The sequence below is a fragment of the Atractosteus spatula genome, chromosome 1 (genome assembly GCF_055471065.1).
Source record: "Atractosteus spatula isolate fAtrSpa1 chromosome 1, fAtrSpa1.hap1, whole genome shotgun sequence".
In the NCBI taxonomy this organism is placed as follows: domain Eukaryota; kingdom Metazoa; phylum Chordata; class Actinopteri; order Semionotiformes; family Lepisosteidae; genus Atractosteus; species Atractosteus spatula.
The window spans coordinates 24,079,410-24,102,466 of NC_142706.1; the positions used below are offsets into that span (position 1 = coordinate 24,079,410).

Sequence of the window (23,057 nt, forward strand, 5' to 3'; positions counted from 1 at the left end):
TTACTGGTGGAGCTCATACAGCTGTGTCTGGATATCTTGGTTAAATATTCGGCTAGTGTGTATTGTCTGTTTAGGGTTCTGTAGCATTCCACACGGCTGGGCAGCTTGTTCCCCCCTCCCGCTGGAAGACTCGACCCCTTCTACTTTGAAAATACCTGTGAAACCGGTTTAATTCGTCACAGCCAGCACTCCCGCAGAGAGTGATGAAAACCGCGCTGCACAAGGCGAATGCTTTTGGGCTCAGGTGGATTTGCGCCCTACAGTTCAACCTGCGGTACCGCTGTGTACTCTACATACAGTACGAACATGTGTTATTTTGAAATATAAAAAATGTCAATATACTGTAGTGTCCATAATATTTGCTATTTTAGTTTTTCAAAGAAGTGTTTTTGTTAAAAGAAAACTCATAGCGATTGCTGGATTTTAACACCCGACCTCAACCTTATACAGTACTGTAAATCACTCGCTTAAGCCATGACGCCACCGAGGCAAGTCATGTGACACACACTGAAACAGCAATACAGATATTACAGTAATATGGTCAGAAGGTCAACCACATGTAAGACTTTGGTGCTTAAAATGTTTAGGGAGAAATTGAGTATTGGTGTGTATTTTTTCTTTAAAATACCAATAACAGCAACATACAGTTTACATAATATGTTTATGTTCCTAATTTAATATAGTTTATGACCTTCATTATGCTCCTCTGCGTTTTATGCTTAGCTACTGAAATTTTACCCTTTAGTGGTAAAATTCCATATAAATATTCAATACTAAGCGGATTAAAATATGCACAGTAAAGAGATTAAATGATTAAATCTTTTCACTAACGACCAATACACCACATTATCTTCCGTGTCGCATTAACATTGGAATGTTTTTTTTTTACAAGTGTCAAAAGAAGCGATACACAACCTGTCTCCTCTATAACTCTTCAGTTTACAGAGAAATTCCACCAGAGCCTCACAACATTGTCCAACAATACTCTTCTTGTGTCTAATTTTTAGTTAAGCAGGATTTGAGCTACAGACCATAACAGACCAAAAAACTAAATCCACCTGCGATTCGGGTGTTAACAAAACGTGTTTACAAAGAAAGTGAAATACATATCATTATTAATTTCTTTAGATACATGATTACATATCTTCGATTATAAAACAGATAATTCCGGTCCTGGAATCTGACTGGCTAACACCCTTCTGAAGTGGTACCATAATCTCTGGTATACAGAAAAGAAAGCGTAGATAAAAAAGCTTGGATTCTCATGTATCTGATACAAGTATCTTTTAATACAGTCTTTGTTGATCTCTTGAGGATCCTTGTGATATTTTGAGCTCTGGTTGAATGATAAGTGTCGCAGTTTAAATAATATTCGTTGTTAGAAATTATGAAACGCTCTGTTAAAAGCAAGGGAGTTTTTATGTCCATTATAGTAAAAGAAAATGCCTGACAAAGTAGGGCTTGGACAGATTCCAAGTGCTTGTACAAATGTGCTAAGGAAATGAGCAAAAAAAGTCATTTATTCCTTTATCATATTGGCTAGCTAATGTCCTGTCCTCGTTAGTTAGATCAACGAAATGCTGTGGTGTTTGTCAAAGAAAAAAATAAAAGTATTTTGTTTAAAATGACGGTTAGAAAGAATGTGGACCAGCGTAATACTTTGAGTTTACAGCTTGTCCAAAGTCATTCACTATTAATACTATTACTAATATCTTCGGTAAAGGCTTTGATGCATAAAATATTTCTGCATAATTAAAATATTTATGATAAAGGTAGGTTGTGTACTTTTGTCCAACTGAGCAATCTTGCTTTCATAAAATATACCAACTTTTTGATGACTGATGATTAAAATGCTGTAATACACAGTTTAAATTTAAAAGCTCAAATGCTGTACATGAGAGGTTAAGCTTTATTGGCTCCTCCTGGCGGTTTTACAAGGTGATTCCGGATACTTTCCGGTATGACGCCCACCGCGGTATACCGCGAAATACCCCACACGTTTTGAATGGCTGCATCTGTAGTTTGGCTGTTAGAGCTACTCCAGTATGCTCCATATGTCACACTAGTTGCACATAGCTAGTTAGGGGAACCAAAGTCACGAATGAACCTATGAAAGCACATTCTTTTTTCACTTCCAATAAATGAACACAAAAACATCAGACTAAATTGAAATGTTGTATATTTCAATTAAAAAGAAAAACAGACTATCAATGTTATATCCTAAATTGTATAAAATTATAGTGAAACTATTTTTTAATCTTATCAATCAGGTACTGTATATGCTTCCAAAATAGCCATGTTTCGTCAGTGCTGAAGACATGATCCGGTAGTCTTCTTCATTAACCAGCTTCTTCAGTTCAGCAGGAAGCTTTGATACTGCCTCCTCATCTGCTTATTCTGCCTTATGTAGACTGTAACACTTCAAAGTTGTTGAACCACCCCTTTCAGTCTACCACTCCTGGACTTTACTCTCAATGAATGTGAATTATCTTATATTTATTATATATTATATACATACTCAAGGGTTTTTTTAGTGTCTGGATTATATGGTATGAAACTTTTAAGCAAAGAAGGAATACCACTGGCAATATTTGCTCTGATAGCATCCTCATTTTCTTTAGTTTACACATTTTGGATTTATAAGCACCAAAGCACTTCTTTGACCTTCTCATAACTTATGAAGACCTTTTATTATATCCAGAGACATCACTAATCTTGCACATTTAACTACAAGAATCATATCCCTTTCTAAGCCATTTGAATTGCTTATTTAATTACTGTATACAGAAGTCATGCAACTTATCAATCACTTTCTCTTTCTTCTAAGCTCTTTACAGATTAAGCCCACTTAGGAAAAGTGTACTCTTCGTCCTTTTTAGGATTAATTAATTTATTTGTTTATTTTATTATTTAACTAATGACTGTCACATTTATTTAGGAAATCACTAACACTTCTCTGCATAATCAAATATCAATAACCATTAAAGCCCAATGCAATAATGCATCCTACTATGTCTAGTCACAAAGGAAGCTGACTTAGAAAGAAATGGATGGTTTTCTCTCTCTCCTCCTCCTCCACATTGCAGCTCACAGATTCTTTTCAAACTCACAGGTACTCACATTCTGGGGGTCATGCAAGGTAAAGTAGTACACTGAGTATTTTGTGTGGATACTCAAATTGGCACAAGGTAAATTTGTATATAGCAAAGGATTACTGTGTAAATGTATTATATAGGATTATAATACATTATAACATTAGAACAAAAATACATTTTGTTCAAAGCCTTCAGATAAAGGATAATCCGCATAGAAGTTCAAATGACGCTAACTTTAGATGCGTCTCAGACTGACCCCTCACCTTTCAGTCATAACAATGCATTTCAATTTTAGACAAGTATTTAATTTTGAATAGAATAATATTCCACGTGGAATATTATTTTTACTTTTCTGACCAAATACTTTTGAAAGGCATTATAGGACTTTCATAGCTGATAGACCTGTTTAATGTTGAATAATGTAGGAATAATATTGGAAAAATAAAGATATTACCAAAAAACAATTCTTTTCTTTAAAAAATATATTATTAGTTACAAATCTTTAAATTCAGCAACACAGAATGACAATGACAATATAAGCTGGAAACATTTTGTATGAAACAATTGCTAAATAAGAATATGATTGTGACATATAATTTACTTAATAATAATTACTCATATTGAGCAGTTACATCACGTGGATTGGTTGAATCACCATTTTCTTTATTTAATACCTTCCTCAGATAAAATTGCTAATCATCAAGATAACGTGTGAACATTTGCTGGTGATGTCTGGACTAACCTCTGCTTATGAGCCATAAAAATGTTTTCTAAAAGACTGCATAAGATGTTATCATTGATTACTTTTTATTTAATTTTTCAGATTAATGTTTGATGGTTACAGATTCCTGTATGTATGTGTTTATAAAAGTGTTCTTCAAAACATTTAGAATGTAATAAGAGCACAAAGTATATTGTTATATAGCATATTGTTATATCTGTTTTGTATTGTTATTTTAATTTTCTACAGGTATATAAAGAACATGGCCAGTCAAGAAATGCATAGTCATTTTTTTACATAGAACACTTTCAAACTATATTCATGAATTAGTTGTCTGTTTGTCAAATAAATGTCTACCCCTTGTAATAGCAAACCTAAATTAATTCAAGTGTTTTACCTTCAAAATCACACATCAAGTTAAATGGCCTCCACCTACAGTGGTGTGAAAAAGTGTTTGCCCCCTTCCTGATTTCTTATTTTTTGCATGTTTGTCACACTGAAATGTTTCAGATCATCAAACAAATTGAAATATTAGACAAAGATAACACAAGTAAACACAAAATGCAGTTTTTAAATGAAGGTTTTTATTATTAAGGGAGAAAAAAAAATCCAAACCTACATGGCCCTGTGTGAAAAAGTGATTGCCCCCCCTGTTAAAACATAAATCAACTGTGGTTTATCACATCTTTGGAAAGTTGAGTTCAATTTCTCTAGCCACACCCAAGCCTGATTACTGCCACACCTGTTCTCAATCAAGAAATCACTTAAATAGGACCTGCCTGACAAAGTGAAGTAGACCAAAAGATCCTCAAAAGCTAGACATCATGCTGCAATCCAAAGAAATTCAGGAACAAATGAGAAACAGAGTAATTGAGATTTATCAGTCTGGAAAAGGTTATAAAGCCATTTCTAAAGCTTTGGGACTCCAGCGAACCACAGCGAAAGCCATTATCCACAAATGGCGAAAACATGGAACAGTGGTGAACCTTCCCAGGAGTGGCCGGCCGACCAAAATTACCCCAAGAGCACACGACGACTCATCCAAGAGGTCAGAAAAAACCCCACAACAACATCCAAAGAACTGCAGTCTTCACTTGCCTCAGTTAAGGTCAGTGTTCATGACTCCACCATAAGAAAGAGATTGGGCAAAAATGGCCTGCATGGCAGAGTTCCAAGACGAAAACCACTGCTGAGCAAAAAGAACATAAAGGCTCGTCTCAGTTTTGCCAGAAAACATCTTGATGATCCCCAAGACTTTTGGGAAAATACTCTGTGGACTGACGAGACAAAAGTTGAACTTTTTGGAAGGTGTGTGTCCCATTACATCTGGCGTAAAAGTAACACAGCATTTCAGAAAAGGAACATCATACCAACAGTAAAATATGGTGGTGGTAGTGTGATGGTCTGGGGCTGTTTTGCTGCTTCAGGACCTGGAAGACTTGCTGTGGTAAATGGAACCGTGAATTCTGCTGTCTACCAAAAAATCCTGAAGGAGAATGTCCGGCCATCTGTTCGTGACCTCAAGCTGAAGTGCACTTGGGTTCTGCAGCAGGACAATGATCCAAAACACACCAGCAAGTCCACCTCTGAATGGCTTAAGAAAAACAAAATGAAGACTTTGGAGTGGCCTAGTCAAAGTCCTGACCTGAATCCGATTGAGATGTTGTGGCATGACCTTAAAAAAGCGGTTAAGGCTCGAAAACCCTCCAATGTGGCTGAATTACAACAATTCTGCAAAGATGAGTGGGCCAAAATTCCTCCACGGCGCTGTTAAAGACTCATTGCCAGTTATCACAAACGCTTGATTGCAGTTGTTGCTGCTAAGGGTGGCCCAACCAGTTATTAGGTTTAGGGGGCAATCACTTTTTCACACAGGGCCATGTAGGTTTGGATTTTTTTTTCAGTTAATAATAAAAACCTTCATTTAAAAACTGCATTTTGTGTTTACTTGTGTTATCTTTGTCTAATATTTCAATTTGTTTAATGATCTGAAACATTTCAGTGTGACAAACATGCAAAAAAATAAGAAATCAGGAAGGGGGCAAACACTTTTTCACACCACTGTATGTTACACTGTAGTGATTCACATGATTTCACTGTAGATTAATCAGTTCAGGAATTGCACAGTAATCCAGTAGTAGTTGACCTGGGAATTGCATTTCAAAGCAAAGACTTGAGCATCAAGGAACTTTCAAAAGAGATCCAACCCAAAACTGTGGAGGACACAGAACAGGGGATGGGTATACAAACATCAAAGGCCTTGAATATGTCCCTGGAGCACAGTCAAAACAATTATTAAGTGGGAGGAGGACATCAGGCTGTTCCTCCAAACTGAATGACCAAGCAAGAAGGAAACTTATCTGAGTGGCTATCAAGAGGCCAAGGGTATCTTAGCCCTGATCTAAATTAAATGAAAAGTTTGTCATAACGTGAAGGTTGCAGTCCATCAATGTTCCCATGGAACCATACAGAGCTGGAGCAGTTTTCATTTAATCTGCAGGCAGTAACGTTGATAGAGACCTATCCCCTCAGACTCACAGGTGTAATGGCTGCCAAAATAGCTTCCACCAAGCATTAACTTAAAGAGGTGAAGACTTATAGAATATAGATATTTCAGTTATGTATTTTTAATATATACTTTTTTCCCCTTAAATCTGAGTATGAGGAGTAGATAAGGAAAATAATGTAAATGCCTGAAACTGTGAGGTACTGATACAACAACAAGTGAAACATGTTCGAGGGTGTATAGAACATAGACACTGTACTGGCCACATTATACCTGATGGTTCCCATTTTATATAGGTACTATAACTGTGTCAGTATGTGTAGGCTGCAAAGTAATAAGTAAAGGTTGCCACACCTGAAGAAGGCTCCACAGACAAAACATTCTGTTTCTTTTCTTCTCTTTTCAGCATGGGATAAACCTTTACTTGCTTCCCATTTTACGATTGGTTGTCACTTTTTGATCTTCTTTCAAAACAAAAATTTTTTTGTTACCTAGGAAAATGTAAAACATGGTCTACAAGTGGCTGAATCTGCAATTGCTTATATTTTTGTGCCAAAATAAAACTTGTTGACCAGACTATTCTTTTTTTCCCTTTTCTCTAGGTGAATATACAGTCATGACAGCACATTTTCACTTGAAAAGGAAGATTGGCTATTTTGTTATTCAGACGTACTTACCATGCATCATGACAGTCATTCTGTCTCAAGTGTCATTTTGGTTGAACAGAGAGTCTGTGCCTGCAAGGACAGTTTTTGGTAAGTCAATATTTACAGAATATTCAGATAAATATCTACATTTAATCTGAAATGAGAAAAGCAACTACATTTGACTGTGTTGGGTATATAGGGATGCAAGGAGTCACAGTGCAGTCCAGTGAAGGTTTGAGATGAGTTTAATTGTAACGAAAGTGACCACTTCCGGAGAACACTATAGGAGACACACACGAGGTGCATTTCCCACAGTGCCCTGAATTGCAACAGTTTTACAGAGGTTTATATAGTTTGAGTCCAGCCATGTTATTACCATGAATCGGGGTTTAAGAGTCCAAATTCTACTTATGGTCCAGTGGCTTTTCTCGAAGATGTTGTCCTGCCTTTCAGCTATTTCTCTGGTGTCACATACAACAGTTGATGTATGTCCCAAAATTCCCTGAAGCCAGGTCAGGAGACCCAGATATCTACAGATGATTCTTTTAGAATTACAAATACATGAAAATGTGTAAATCACCTGTAGACACTAATCATTCTCATGTATTACAGTAGGATTCTGTTAGTTCCTAGTGCAATAGTTCCCAGACGTCATGCTAAGTGATTACTATATCAGCTGTTTTTTTATTACAGCTGTAGAAGAGGGAGGTTTTAATTTGCTGTAACAATCAGAAATTGTAACAATAAAATGCATACTTGATAACTATTAAGAATCAATCAAACATAATAATTTACAGTCTTACATACAGATTCTAAATATACAATATAACGTTTACTAATTTAACCAAAACATGTATAAAAACACGTATAATAGAATATATAGGTGAAATGATATGCTGTGAACACAGAATGCTGATCATTTACTCAAGGATTACAATGGTCAGAGTTAATAACTTGAGTTAAAGTAAGCATTGACGATAACATGTTACAATCTAGATCGTAGGTTCCATCAACCTCATATAACTAAATCAAAATTATATTCTCAGACACAAGTAAATATGCATGTACTAAACCTTGTGTTTGTAATCATAGTTCAGGTGTCAAGAATTATGTTAATAATGAAGTTTTACTCAGAAAATCTATCATCCAAATGTGCCTGATGAGTTTAAAGGCTATGCTGGTAAAAGGAGAAGGGCAGATTTGTCCATAGCAGCTTCTCTGTGTGGGGTGGGTCCCTGGTACAGACCGAGTAGAGAGAGAAAGAGTTTTTGCCTTCCAAAGAAGAAGAGAAATTAGAAGCCAGTGGTTATCCTGCAAAAATGTGATGGGTTACAGTTTATATGGGGTGACTGTTAGTGATTGGCTGAGATGCCCGCAGGTATACGTGATACACACCCTGCTGATCACTTATTTGTGGATTTACCTTTGGGTTATTGACCATGCCTGTGATTTAAGATCAGGTCCAGATGTACCTATGTCCCTCTGCAAGATATCCAGGTGCCACCAGTGCACATCCAGCATGGCAGTTTAGATTGTCCATGTCGTGGGGAAGACCATCATTCAAAAGACAAATTTCCCTTACTTTCTTACATGCAAAGACCACTAGGTCATTGCACTAGATCAGAAAGACCACTAGACCACTAGATCAGAAAGAGGTAGGCTGTTTAGCTACATTTCTTTTTTTCACATAGGCAGCACCAGGCTGCTTGGTCAAAGCACACAAAGTTTATTATCTTTATTATTATAATATTATTATTATCAAAACTTTAATAATACTTAATTCTAAGTTAAATAATAGGCCTTGTCTGCTTTCTTGTTTAGAATTTTGGTTTATTTATTTTTGTAGTATCATTTCAAGCAAATTATAACAACTTTAGCATACAGAACCTGAAGAAGTCTTCCCTCACATTTTTCTGACTAAAATGCTATTAATAGGTGACCATTTTATGATGAACATACATAAGTGGTATCAAACATTCATACCATGAAATGCAGGGGCCCAGTTGGTTTCAGTTCACACAACACACCAAAATGTGTCATTTCTGAAACTCACAGGACTGATTCCAAATATAAATAATAATAATAAACTTTATTTTATAAAGCGCCTTTAAATATGGCTTCTCAAAGCGCTTTACAGGATGACAAGAACAATAAATAAAAAGAATACACAAGATAAAACACAATTACAATATATAGAGGAGACCGTGGATGGTGGTACTAAGAAGAGCAGAGGAGTGAAGAATGGAACCAGTTAAGTAAAGGCTTTTCTGAAGAAGAGGGTTTTGAGTCTGGATTTGAAGGAGTTTAGAGAAGGTGACTCTCTGATATCCTTGAGGAGAGAGTTTCAGAGCTTGGGGGCATAACAGGAGAAGGCCCTGTCACCCATACAATGTAAACGGGCTTGGGGGACAATAAGGAGAGCAGAATTAGAAGAGCGAAGGTTGCGAGGTGGGGAGTAGGGCGATAAAAGTTCAGACAGGTACTGAGGTGCCAAGCCATGCAGAGCCTTATAGGTGAGCATGAGGATTTTAAAGTCTACACGGAATTTGACAGGAAGCCAGTGCAAGGACTCCAGGATAGGAGTAATGTGAACACTTGCACTAGACCTGGTCAGGATTCTGGCTGCTGAATTTTGGACATACTGCAGTTTGTTTAGAGAAGATTTAGATACTCCAGCAAGTAGAGCATTACAGTAGTCAATTCGAGAGAATACAAATGTGTTGTGTTGATCAGCCACAGTTAATGATAGCATAGGGCATAATCTAGTGATATTTCTAAGGTGAAAAAAAGATGTTTTGACAGTATGCTACACATGTGGGTCAAATGTTAAGCCAGAATTGAATATAACCCCAAGGTTTTTCAAGTTTGATTGAAGCTCAAGTACAGAACCATCTACAGATAGGGTTACAGGACTGGCTTTACGAAGTTGATGGGGGGTGCCAATAAGCATGACTTCAGTCTTGTTGCAGTTAAGATGAAGGAAGTTTTGAGTCATCCAAATTTTTATGTCAAAGATGCAATTAGATAGAATAGAGACAGCCACATCAGTTCAGGTTTGGTATGGATGTATATTTGAGTATCGTCAGCGTAAAAATGAAAGCTGAGGCCATGTGATCTTAAAAGCTGACCAAGTGGGAACATGTAAATGCTGAAGAGCAAGGGGCCCAGCATTGAGCCCTGAGGAACACCAGACTTAACAAGACCAATTTCAGACCTGTACCCATTAAGAGAGACAAAGTGACAGCGATCAGTGAGGTAAGATTTGAACCATTTGAGGGCAGTGTCAGAAACTCCAAACACAGTCTCAAGACGAAAAGGTAAGATGTTATGGTCAACAGTGTCAAAAGCAGCACTGTGATCAAGAAGGATGAGTATAGAAAGAGAACCAGAATCAGAAGCTATTAGAAGATCGTTGGTGACTTTGACCAGGGCAGTTTCTGTGCTGTGAAGTTGACAGAAGCCAGATTGGAGGGGTTCGAAAAGATTGTTTGTCATGAGGTGGTTATGTAACTGAAGTGTGACAGCACCTTCTAGAATTTTAGCAAGAAAGGGTAAGTTGGAGATGGGGAGAAAATTGTTAAGATTGTCGAGAGCCATGTTAGGCTTTTTTGGCACGGGGGTAATGGCAGCAGTTTTGAGGACCATTGGTACAATGCCAGTGCTCATGAATTCATGTATAATATTGAGGACAATGGGACAGAGAGAAGAGAAACAGGACTGAAATAAAGTGGTGGGAATGGGATCTAAAATAGATGTGGTGGGTTTCATGTGTGTAACTAGTTTATTGAGGGATGCTGAGTCAAGAAGAAAGAAGCTGGAGAGAAGGGAACCAGAGAAGTTGGATGAGGAGGGAGGAAGTATGGAAATGATATGCGTAGTGGAGAGAATGTAATGCCGGATGTTGTCAATCTTAGAACTAAAGAAATCTAAGAATGTGTTGCAAAGTTGTGATGAGGCAGGTAATGTGGTGCGGCAGTTTGGCTTGGGCAGTCTGTTGATGGTGGAGAAAAGATGTCTGGGGTTGTTTTTTTGATTTCCAATGATGTGAGAGAAGTAGGTGGATCTAGCTGACTCTATAGTAACCTTATATTCAGATAAGTAATCTCTCCAAGCCTGATAATGTATATTTAGGCTAGAAAGATGCCACCTACACTCAAGTTTGTGAGAGGCTGCCTTCATGGATTGCAGATGGTCATTGTACCAGGGGGCAGGGCGAGAGAAGGAGATGGTTCGAGTTTTTAAAGGAGCAAAGGTGTCGAGGGTAGATAAAAGAGCACTGTCAAGTAACTGTATGTTGTCCTCTAGAGGGTCAGAGGAAGAGGAACAAGATAATGAGGACAGAACAGAATTTGCAAACCTTGGGTGATCAATTGATCACCAGTTGCGGAAATTTACAGAGCGTGGGGGGGAAGTGTTAGAAACAGGTAATTCCAGATTGAAAAGAATGGCTAAGTGGTCAGAGAGGCCTAGATCAAGAGGAGAGCAGTGGGAGACAAGAGAGTCATTTGCAATAATTAAATCTAAGGTGTGTCCTTTGTTATGTGTAGGGGTACAAACAAACTGAGTAAGATCAAAGCATCCCAGTAGAGAAAGGAAGTCTTTAGCCAGACTGGAAGACCTTGAATCGATGTGTATATTAAAGTCCCCTAGAATAAGGATCCTTTTAAACTTAAGGCATAAAAATGAGAGAAAATCAGCAAACTCACCTAAGAAGGCTTCACTGGGTTTGGGTGGTCTATAAACTGTGGCAATAATAGTAGATTGGGGAATAGAAACATTTAAAACAAGACACTCAAAAGAAGAGGGAGGAGGTATAGTAATAGGACTTAGACTGTAAAAAAGTTTGTAAATAACAATGATGCCCCCTCCTGAAAGACATGGAAGGTCAAACAAACCATACCCAGGAGGAACTAGTTGGTTGAACAGGAGTCCATCATTTTGTTTGTGCCAGGTTTCGGTTAAGCACAGAAGGTCCAGTTTTTTTTCTTTGATGATGTCACATAAAAGAAGAGCCTTGTTGTTTATGAAGCGGGTATTGAGTAGCGCTGATCTGGCCAGTCTCGGGGATTCAGGGGGAAGCGGAGTGCGCTCCAGGTGCAATACTGAGAGGAGATTTTTGAGGTCGGCGCCGGTACGGGATGGACTTACAGTCGTGCGCCGAAAGGCAGGGATAGGACTCCGCTGGCAGACAAATGAAAGAAACGGCGTCCTGTGCTGCGATGGATGTAGCGACTCGGTCGTAAAATCCCAGTAAAATGGCAATAATCGAATGTGTCTTTCACCAGGAAGTAGCTTTGTTTTAGTTGAAGAAGTTGCAGTGCAGTGTACCTCAGAGACATGATCGATGAATCAAGACGGGAAGGAAATCCACAGTAAGGCGGTAGCAAGTGGTGAAGGTCCTCAGATGAGCAAATTCACAATGCAAGTGGAAGTCGCATTTGTGAATTTGTAATGTGGAGCGGATAACATGAAGCGGATAAAAATAGATAAATTAGAAATCAGTGTTGCCGAGAAGAAAAAGGAAAAAAAAAACATAAATAAGTAGATAAATGAAAAACTGGTGAGAGGAACAGCAGCCAAATGCACCAGCATTCCCTCTTGACCAGAACCAGAATAAAGAACATATACTGTTTTAAGAACTAAAATAAAATTTTAAAATGTGTTCAAACTAGAAAATTTAAATCTGTTATCCTGTGAAAAAAACTTGACTGGAACAAATCTACAGGATACAATTTTACCCCAGGACTAGGGCATTAGTGGATCCAATTGTGTACTATATATTGGTATATAATATACATTGTTTGTTACTCAGCTTTTTGAAACAACTGTATTGTGAAGATTGCATTGAGGAACAGTGAAATTTAGTTCACAGATAATACATAACAGATGACACTCACATCATCAGCATGCCTCACAGTTCACATGGCTGTCTTTCTTAAGGTATAAAATCAATTCTATACCCTCTAGTATACACAGTCATCCATGAAAACATGTTTGCTATGATTGCTTCTCAAAGTAAGCAGCCATATCAATCTGCAACTCAGAAGTGGCAGCCCACTGAAGCTAAGCAGATGTGAGCCTGGTCAGTACCTGGATTGGAGACCTCCTGGGAAAAACTAAGGTTGCTGCTGGAAGAGGTGTTAGTGTGGCTAGCAGGGGGCACTCACCCCAGTGTGGGTCCTAATGCCCCAGTATAGTGATGGGGACACTATACTGTAAACAGGCACCATCCTTCGGATGAGACATAAAACCGAGGTCCTGACTCTCTGTGGTCATTAAAAATCCCAGGGAGTTTCTTGAAAAGAATAGGGGTGTAACCCCAGCATCCTGGCTAAATTTCCCATTGGCCCTTACTAATCATAGCCTCCTAATAATCCCCATCTATGAATTGGCTTCATACCTTTGCTCTCCTCCCCACTGATAGCTGATGTGAGGTGAGTGTTCTGGCGCAGTATGGCTGTTGTCGCATCATCCAGGTGGATGATGCACATTGGTAGTGGTGGAGGGGAGTCCCCATTGCCTGTAAAGAGCTTTGAGTGGAGTGTCCAGAAAAGCGCTATATAAGTGTAAGCAATTATTATTATTAAAGTTCAAGAAAAGACGTCTGTATTTGTCAGCTAAGTTTTAAAAACACTTTGAATTTACTGGCATGAGCTATACTTTTGAATCTCAGAAATAATTAAAACAAATATATAGCTGTTGTGGGAGTCATGTTATTGTACATAGGATAGTCATAAGAGATATATTTGAAAAACTGAAATATTACCAAAAATCTCTTGAATAATAAAGTTACAGACATTTGTAGGTTTTGTAATTAAGAGATGCTTTGTTCAGGCACCATTCAAATTTTTGGACTGTATAATTAGAAACAATATTATACTTTTACTGCCCTGCAGTGCTGGGGCACAGGGTTCAGTCCTGGACCTGGGATGCTATCTGTGTGGAGTTTGTATTTTCTCCCCAAGTTCGCCTGAGTTTTCCTCTGGGTACTCCGGTTTCCTCCCACAGTCCAAAGACATAGTGGTATGTTAATTGGCTTCTTGGAAAACTGGTCATGGTAACAGAGTATGTGTGTGTCTCTACATGTGAGTTAGGAAATGGATGGTATATAGTTGAAGCAATATGTATTAAATTTAACTAAGTCCAATTACTAATTGTCATTACTCAATATCAATTAGAAAACTTAACTTCATTATAGAAATTATTTTTCACTATTATTCACTGACTCTAACTGTTCTGCAGTGTTGGTTCAGCAAGGACAAAAATAGTAAATCCACACTTGAAATGTAGTATAGAGCGCTAATTTAGGAAATTGTGTTAATTTAAACAAGAGGGTAAGTAAGTCATTATTCTCATTAATGATTTCTGGATCCTGTAAATCAGAATCACATTCTACATTTAAAGAATATTAGATTTAAAATGATTACAACAAAATTAATCTCAAAGTAAGCCATTATCTTTAAAAAAATAATCATGTTTAACATATGTATTTTCTAGCCTAAAATTTCTGTACAAAACATTATACTTGTGGATGCTAAATTAAACTGCATTGAACATGCAGTATATTCAAACATTTTGAAAAAGTGACAGTCACAGAAGTAGAAATGATAAATAGTGATCATCATTGTAGTCATACATACTTAAATAATTTTGTTTTTGTGGAACAAGTATTTTCATAGAATGTACATACCTAAATCATAGGTACAGATGCAGCCATTCAAAACGCACAGTACAAACCCGTACTGCGGGCAACTATGCGTGCGCCACCACGGTATGTGATTGGCTGGCCAAAATGACCGACAGGGGCACTCGTGGTGCATTGGTCGGTAGTGAAAAGATTTAATCATTTAATCTCTTTACTGTGCACATTTTAATCCGCTTAGTATTGAATATTTATATGAAATTTTACCACTAAAGGGAAATTGTATTAGCTGAGCATAAAAAGAAGAGGAGCATAACACATCTGAAGGTCATAAAACGATATTAATTTAGGAACATACAGTAAACATATTACTGTATGTAAACTGTACTGTATATGGCTGGTCTTGGTAGTTTAAAGAAAAAATACACACCGGTCTTCCATTTCTACCTAAACATTTTAAGCATCAAAGTTTTATGAAATGGTCCCCAAATATGCGATTGCTGTATAGAATGAATTTTAATTAAAAAAAATTATTTAACACGAAAATTAAGCTGTTTACATTCCTCCGCTTGATAATATAGTCACTCGTTGCTACGCAACGCAGAAACACAGCCACAGGTAACTAGCAAAGAGAAGACCATTAGCTAGCCAATATGATAAAGGAATAAATTATTTTTTTATTTCTTTTGCACATTTATTTGAACATTTCCATCGATTGTACAAGCACTTGGAAACTGTCCAATCCCTAGTTCGTCTGAATTTTCTTTTACGCTCCGGGCATGCTCCCACTGGCGCCGGTCTGTGTCTTTTAGGATATAATGCCGGCAATTTGTGTTAAAATTGGGTTTCCAATAACGCCGCAGCAAACTCGTCTTTATGTCCACTATAACGGACAATTTCCCTTGCTTTTAACCGAGCGTTTCATAATTTCCTAAAATGAAATGCGACAGAATTCTGGGGTGTCCCTATACCAGAGATTACGGTACGGCTTCAGAATGGTGATTGGCTGACACCATCTGACACCCCTCTGATTGGGGAAAAAAGACCTGCTGATCTGTTCTACATACCAGGAAGACAACAGCATATGTTGCTTCTATTCGAAACGTGTATTTTAAAAGTTTAATTAGGAAGTAAAAACCTTACAGCGTACACAGATTTCTAAGCTGATCAGGAGGAAAACTATCGAAACCTGTTTTTATTTCGCCTGGCAATCTACCTGAATGCCGAACTACAGTATCTGAGAAGAACCACAATTGAACTAGTGTTGATAGTAAGAGAGAGAGTCCCCGTTACCCCCATTTTGATTTAAATCGCAAACGCGTGTTTAATTAAATGTATTTTTTGATTCACAATCAGACAAATGCAACATAAATTGTTATCTTTGTCTTCTAAGTATCTTAATAAACTTTCAGCGTAGCTTTCTCCCCGTTTAGATATATTTTTCTTGGGATCTTGGGATCAAACGTGGAAAGATTAGATTGTAATCGTTTTTATTTTTTAAATACGTTTTAGAAAGTGTAATCTATACTAAAAAGCTGTATTTATTTAATACCACTCGATACTTATATTAATGGAGTTTAGTTGATACTGTTTAAACTTTTAATTATTTTAAACTGTATTACAGCATTGTACACATGCTTAAAAGAGAAGAGAGAAAACGCAAGCCGTCTTCAGGTGTGAGGGTCTTCTGCTCAGAATGAAATGCTAAAATGTAATTTAGGCTCTGAATGGGTTCAGTTATGATTTGGGCTTGATTGAGGTCTCTGCCTTTCATTTGAAATCCTGCTTGAATTCTTCTAAACTAAAAATTAGACACAAGAAGAGAATAGGCTCCGGTGAAATTGATCTTTTTTTAATTTATCTTTTTTTCTTGGAAAAATATCTTACCCGCTGCAATCCGGGCACAGAAGGATTAAAAAAAGTCAGACAGGCAGGGGGGAGAGTGAGTTCTAAATAAAGAGACATCCAGGTAACAGTGAAACGGGTGGACAGTCTGGGGAGATCGCCCGTTTTCCATCTAAATAGTTCCCTGGTTCCGCACCCCTTGGTGATACTCTCTCTCTTTTCTCTCTCGCTCTCTCTCTCTCTCTCGGGCTGGCGGGCTTGTCTTGTGTCTCTCTCTCGTCTGGGCATGGGAGTGCTGTTGACGGAAACACCTGATAATCAGCTCGAAAGATTTCAGTGCTTTGTGTATATTCTAATGGCAGTGGGGGCAGGGTGTGTGGGAACAGGTTTGGTTGAAATTGCATTGGGGATCTATGTTCTTCACACCTGAAACATTTTCTCTGAAAGCATTTTCTTCCCAGTTTAGCCGATCTTGTTACAGCATGTTACAGTTTACAGTTACTGACCATATTAACATTAAGTGCTTAATGCCATTTTTTGACCACACACGAATATTCTTATGTCCATATCTTCGCAAGGGAATCAGTGGGAATCGTAATACTAATTAAATGACTGCGGGCACTTTCCACCCCCTCTGACAGCAGGAACATTCCTATTCTTAGCTCAGCAGCTTATTACAAATAGGGTGTTCAAACCGTTTTTTTTTTACACAGTGGCACAGCGTCGCGTTGTGAATCTGTTTTTCCGTGTTTACAAAGAAAGTGGAATACAGTGATACTAACTGCTATATAGATACATATTTTTAGGTATTTAGACCCTTAAATTAATATCATTATTATTAATAATGATAATAATGATAATCTGCCAGTGAAAGCTCTGTTGTCCTTCACATGAATGCCTGAAACATTTTACCGAACCCAGGATTTTACACTATATTTCCCATTATAAAATGGATAATTCCGGTCCTGAAGTCTGATTGCCTGACATACATTCGAAGAAGTCCTATATTTTCTAATATAGGCACATCCCGGCATTTTGACTTCACTGTGTGATGAAGAAATTTTAAAGACTACTTCTTAGCGTAGATAAAAAAGCTTGGATTCCCATGGATAGTATCTTATACACATCTTTTTCTGTTGTCTTTGTTGATCTCTTGAGGATCCTTGTGATATATTTGAGCTCTCGTTGAATGATAAAAGTGTCGCAGTTTAAATCATTTTCGTTGTTAGAAATTATGAAACGCTCTGTTAAAAGCAAGGGAGTTTTTATGTCTGTTACAGTAAAAGAAAATGCCCGATGAACTAGGGATTGGACAGTTTTTCAGTGCTTGTAGAGTCGATGGAAATGTTCAAATAAATGTGCTAAAGAAATAAACAAAAAAAGTAATTTATTCCTTTATCATATTGGCTAACTAATGTCCCGTCCTTGTTAGTTAGATCAACGAAATGCTGTGGTGTTACTTTTTGTCAATGAAAGAATAAAGTATTTTCATTTAGAATGACGGTTACAAATAATGTGGACCAGTGTAATACTTTGAGTTTACAGCTTGTCCAAGGTCATTCATTATTAATACTATTAGTAATATCTTTGGTAAAGGCTTTGACGCATAAAATATTTCTGCATACTTAAAATATTTATGATAAAGGTAGGTTGTGTGCTTTTGCCCACCTGAGCAATGTTGCTTTTTTATAAAATATACCAACTTTTTAATGACTGATGATTAACATGCTGTAATACACAGTTTAAATTTAAAAGCTCAAATGCTGTACATGAGAGGTTAAGCTTTATTGGTTCCTCCTGGCGGTTTTACAAGGTGATTCCGGATACTTTCCGATATGACGTCATATGACGCGTTACACTGCGTCATACCACGTTATGATGCGACACGCCCACCGCGTTGTACTGTGGTGTACCTCACACGTTTTGAATGGCTGCATCTGTATATATACCTAGCTATGTACAATATATTTCTCACTGATGTTTTAGTCTTGATAATTCTAATAGATAAATGTGCCAGTAAACTGTAAAATACACCATTAAGACAGCATTACTTCAGCTGGCAGTACACCCAGATAAAATCTTGATTTTGTACCACCAGCTGAAGTAAGTAATGTATCGGGTTGCAAGTTGTTGTCACTAAATGTTGCTTTCTTGTGTCTATTTCTTAAAGGTTTAATTCAATACAATCAGCACTTTCATCTCACAGTTACGTATTCTTCTAAACAAACTAATGTTAGTGAGTGGATAGCATCTTCAAATGTAACCCTTATTAGACGATAGAATCTGTAATACAGAAACAGAGAAAATAAATAGTGTTTGTGTGTACAGTATGAGAGAGTTTTGGACAATGCTTTCTGTATATTTTTTACACAATGAGAAACCTGGAATTTCTTATGAGCATAAACATCAATATTCAAGCAACATGGTGGTGTACTCAACATGTTAAACTTGAGCATGCCCAAAAAATAACATAAAATGTAAAATAACATAACAGGAAAGTTTGATTCATCTGTAGCCTACTTTTATTTCTTTTTTTAATTGTATAAGAATACTTATGCTTCCTCATCACATAATGTCGCTATTCAAGAGCCTATCCTTAATTCAATTGATGCTTTTTAAACTCAATAATTTTTTAAACCACATTTACTTTGTATTGAGCTTGCAGAACAATACTTTACATTGTAATTCTTATAGATCCCTCATAGCAGGTTTCCACCAAATGACATAACGCCACAGAATACCATATTAAGAGAAATAATTACCGAAAAGACAATTTACATGTTGTGAAAATCCTAGGAAATATGGTAAATATGCAGTTTAGTTGATAAAAGCTTACCCTGTCTTTTATGGTCAGCTCCTTTTTGCATGATAAATAACAGCAAAATAAATAAATCTCATCAATGTATATGAAAATTACTATTTTTTATCAATGGGAAAATTAGCGCTAGGATGAGAGAGTTAGACTGAAAAGCAGGGATAAAACTTTTTTTGCTATTACGTACCTCCATAGTACGTAAAAAGGGTCAGCTTGTTGGGCGTGCCAACAAGCTGCCAACAAGCTGACCCTGCTGATGCGGGATTAGCGCTAGGATGAGAGAGTTAGACTGAAAAGCAGGGATAAAACTTTTTTTGCTATTACGTACCTCCATAGTATAGAGATCTCAAAAGTGTGAGTCCTGCCATAGGGAGAGTAAGAAAAACAGTTCTACACATTCTTTAAGAACTTATGTATATGTCTATTCAATTATTTTATTAGTGAATGACATTGTTTAAAATTATAAAAGAACTGTAATGTTATTTTCTATCTTTACAGTAGGTACGTATTAATATTGTATAAATAAGATTATAAAAAAGACCAGTACAACACTTCTTTCTTCTCCCCTCACATGACACATTTTGTGCTGTTTGCTATGTAATACCAAATGTATTTGATGAAAGGCTGAAAGCTTTCAATTTTGTATGCTTAACTATTCAACAGTAACAGTAAACCAACAGTAGGTACAAGTCTTACCATTAAGTCTTTAACATATTCTGTTAAATGTTTAAAGATTAGGCAACAACCTATCTACAGATGCAGCCATTCAAAATGCGTGGTAAAAACCCGCGGTACAGTAACCTACCCACAAGCCACCGCAGGGCACCGGAGGGCACCGCGGTAAGTGATTGGCTGGCCAAAATGACCGACAGGGGCACTCGTGGTGCATTGGTTGGTAGTGCAAAGATTTAATCATTTAATGTCTTTACTGTGCACATTTTAATCCGCTTAGTTTTGAATATTTATATGGATTTTACCACTAAAGGGAAATTTTAGTAGCTGAGCATAAAAAGAAGAGGAGCATAACGCATCTGAAGGTCATAAACGATATTAATTTAGGAACATAAACATTACTGTATGTATGTAAACTGTACTGTGTATGGCTGGTCTTGGTAGTTTAAAGAAAAAATACACACCAGTCTTCCATTTCTCCCTAAACATTTTAAGCATGAAAGTTTTATGAAACGGTACCCAAATATGCGATTGCTGTATAGAATGAATTTTAATTTAAAAAAATTATTTAACACGAACATTAAGCTGTTTACATCTTCCGCCTGAGAACAGTCACCCGTTGCTACCCAATGCAGAAACACAGCCACTAACTAGCAAAGAGAGGACATTAGCTACCCAATATGATAAAGAAATAATTGATTATTTTGTTTATTTCTTTTGCACATTTATTTGAACATTTCCATTGATTGTACAAGCACTTGGAAACTGTCCAATCCCTAGTTCATCAGGCATTTTACCGGTCTGGCGCCGGTCTGTGTCTTCCAGGATATAATGCCAGCGAACTCTTGTTTTTATGTCCACTATAACAGACAATCTCCTTTGCTTTTAACCGAGCGTTTAATAATTTCCTGGTTTGCTATACATACTGTACCAGGAAGAGGATTTCTTTCTATTCAAAACGTGTATTTTAAAAGTTTAAGAAGTAAAAACCTTACAGCGTACACAGATTTCTAAACTGATCAGGATCTTTATCTTTGTCTTATGCATAATAATGTTCACCGCTCTGTCCAGCAAATTAATAATAAACTTTATTTTATATAGCGTTTTAAACGAATAAGTAATTAGATTGCTCATAAACCTAATCACTTGCTTTTTCTTTTTTTTTAGGCTCAGATTTCAACTATAGATCGTATTATTAATAACCATAATAACAACCAACCAACAAAAACAACCATATAAACATAATACCAACCAAAAACATAGATAACAACCACAATACAAAATCAAATATATCAAACCATTTTACTCTCGCAAAGTCCTCCAATTATCATAATCCCGCCCCTTATGCAAAACCAAACCTTCCTCCCATCCCAGTTTATCCTGTTTATCATAAACAAAATCCACCTCAATTTTCAACATAAAGCATTACACAAAATCAATACCTCAACACTCCATACTCAACAACGATAATTCACAAACAGCCAGAACATGTAACTACACATTCCCAAACAGACCTAATTTCCATAGCCCCGCCCCTTATGCAAAACCAACATCCCTCCCCTGTTCTCTCCCTCCCCTGGCGGTTGTAATTGTTTTTATTTTCAAATAAATTTTAGCAAAGTCATGTATTTTAAAAATCTTAAGATTTTTATATTTATGTCTTTATTTAGTGGTTTCATTAGTGACAAAGGCTAAACTTTCTTGGAAAAATGTCTTTTATGTAAACCATGTTTGCTATTAATTCATTCAGGGCTAAAATATGTTCATTGTCTTCTAATGAAAGAAGGGTTCCTTTCTCCGTAGTCGGGTTGAAATTAGAAGCTTGCCACGCCCGGACTGTTACACCAACGCATTAGCATGTTAAAGCGATTTCATTGAGGAGCCTAGCCTTTAACTAGTAAGTACTGTACTTACTGGGTTTTTGAGGGGGGGGGGGAGGTGTCTTTCGCTGGAAATCTCGCCTCCTACTTTGAAAATACCCGTGAAACCGGTTCAATTCGTCACAGCCAGCACTCCTGCAGAGAGGGGGGTTGTACTTGCAGTGTATATAGTACACGCGTTATGCTCTTCATTAATGTCTAAGCCGGAACATATCATTATATCTCATTTTGTATTTCTTAAAAAAAAATCGTTTTCCCAGCCTAACAGTATTGTTTTTAACCTGTAAAGCGCTTTGAGGAGCCACCTTTAAAGGCGCCATATACAATAAAGTTCATTATTATTACTATTGTAAATTTGCTGGACAGAGAGGTGAACATTATTACACAGAAGACAAAGATAGCGATTTACGTTGCATTGTGTATCGTGCTGCTTTAATACAGTTTTAAATAATTAAAAGTCTAAACAGTATCAGCTTTATTTATGGGTTTTAAATAAAGGTGATTTAAACGCGATTTAAATCAATATAAATGTTTATATTGTAACGCATAGGTGACTATTCATTGTTATTAAAATGACTTAAATTCGATCATGTTGTGATATTTAGAAATATACATTTGTTTGGTGCGAGTGAAGTTTTATTTAATCTCTGAGCCATACTGATTCTTCTGGAAGCCAGTTTCCGCCAGGGAGTAAAAAAAAAATCACTATGGTATTCTCTCCAATGCAGTGCAGTTAAAAACATACCTCTGATGCTGCTCCTAAATGAATATCGTTTATGACCATCAGAAGCTTTATGCTCCTTTTCTTTTTTCCAGTGGATTGAACAGGGAGAGGCATTTCATGATGTACTTTTCACTGATGAAACAACAGTGGGTCTGGAACAGTTTTCAACCATGTCGTTTTATAAAAAGGGGAGATATGTACACGTTACTGAAGCTAAAAGTTTAGCCTTTGTCACTAATGTAACCACTAAATAAAGACATATAGAAATCCCTACATTACAGACTGTATATGGCTGGTATTGGTAGTTTAAAGAAAAAATACACACCAGTATTCCACTTTCTCCCTAAACATTTTAAGCATCAGAGTCTTACATGTGGTTATTTCGGAAACGTTTGTACGTGCTCCTTCTGACCATATTAAGTTTAAGTGCCTATGGGCACTTTTCCTGTCCGTGGGGGGTGGACCGTCTTTCATTAGAAGGTTAGTCTGTTCTACTCTGAGAATGTAGAG

The 23,057-nt window shown here is 36.9% G+C and overlaps 1 protein-coding gene across 1 annotated transcript in view; it reads left to right on the forward strand.

Moving 5' to 3' along the window:
• The window catches only part of gabra2a (gamma-aminobutyric acid type A receptor subunit alpha2a), a 322,305-nt gene that overhangs the window by 166,576 nt on the left and 132,672 nt on the right, over window positions 1-23,057 (forward strand). The window contains exon 8 of the mRNA XM_088933041.1: window positions 6,925-7,077. Coding sequence (XP_088789167.1) covers window positions 6,925-7,077 — 153 coding nt within the window. The remainder of the gene's footprint in view (window positions 1-6,924; window positions 7,078-23,057) is intronic.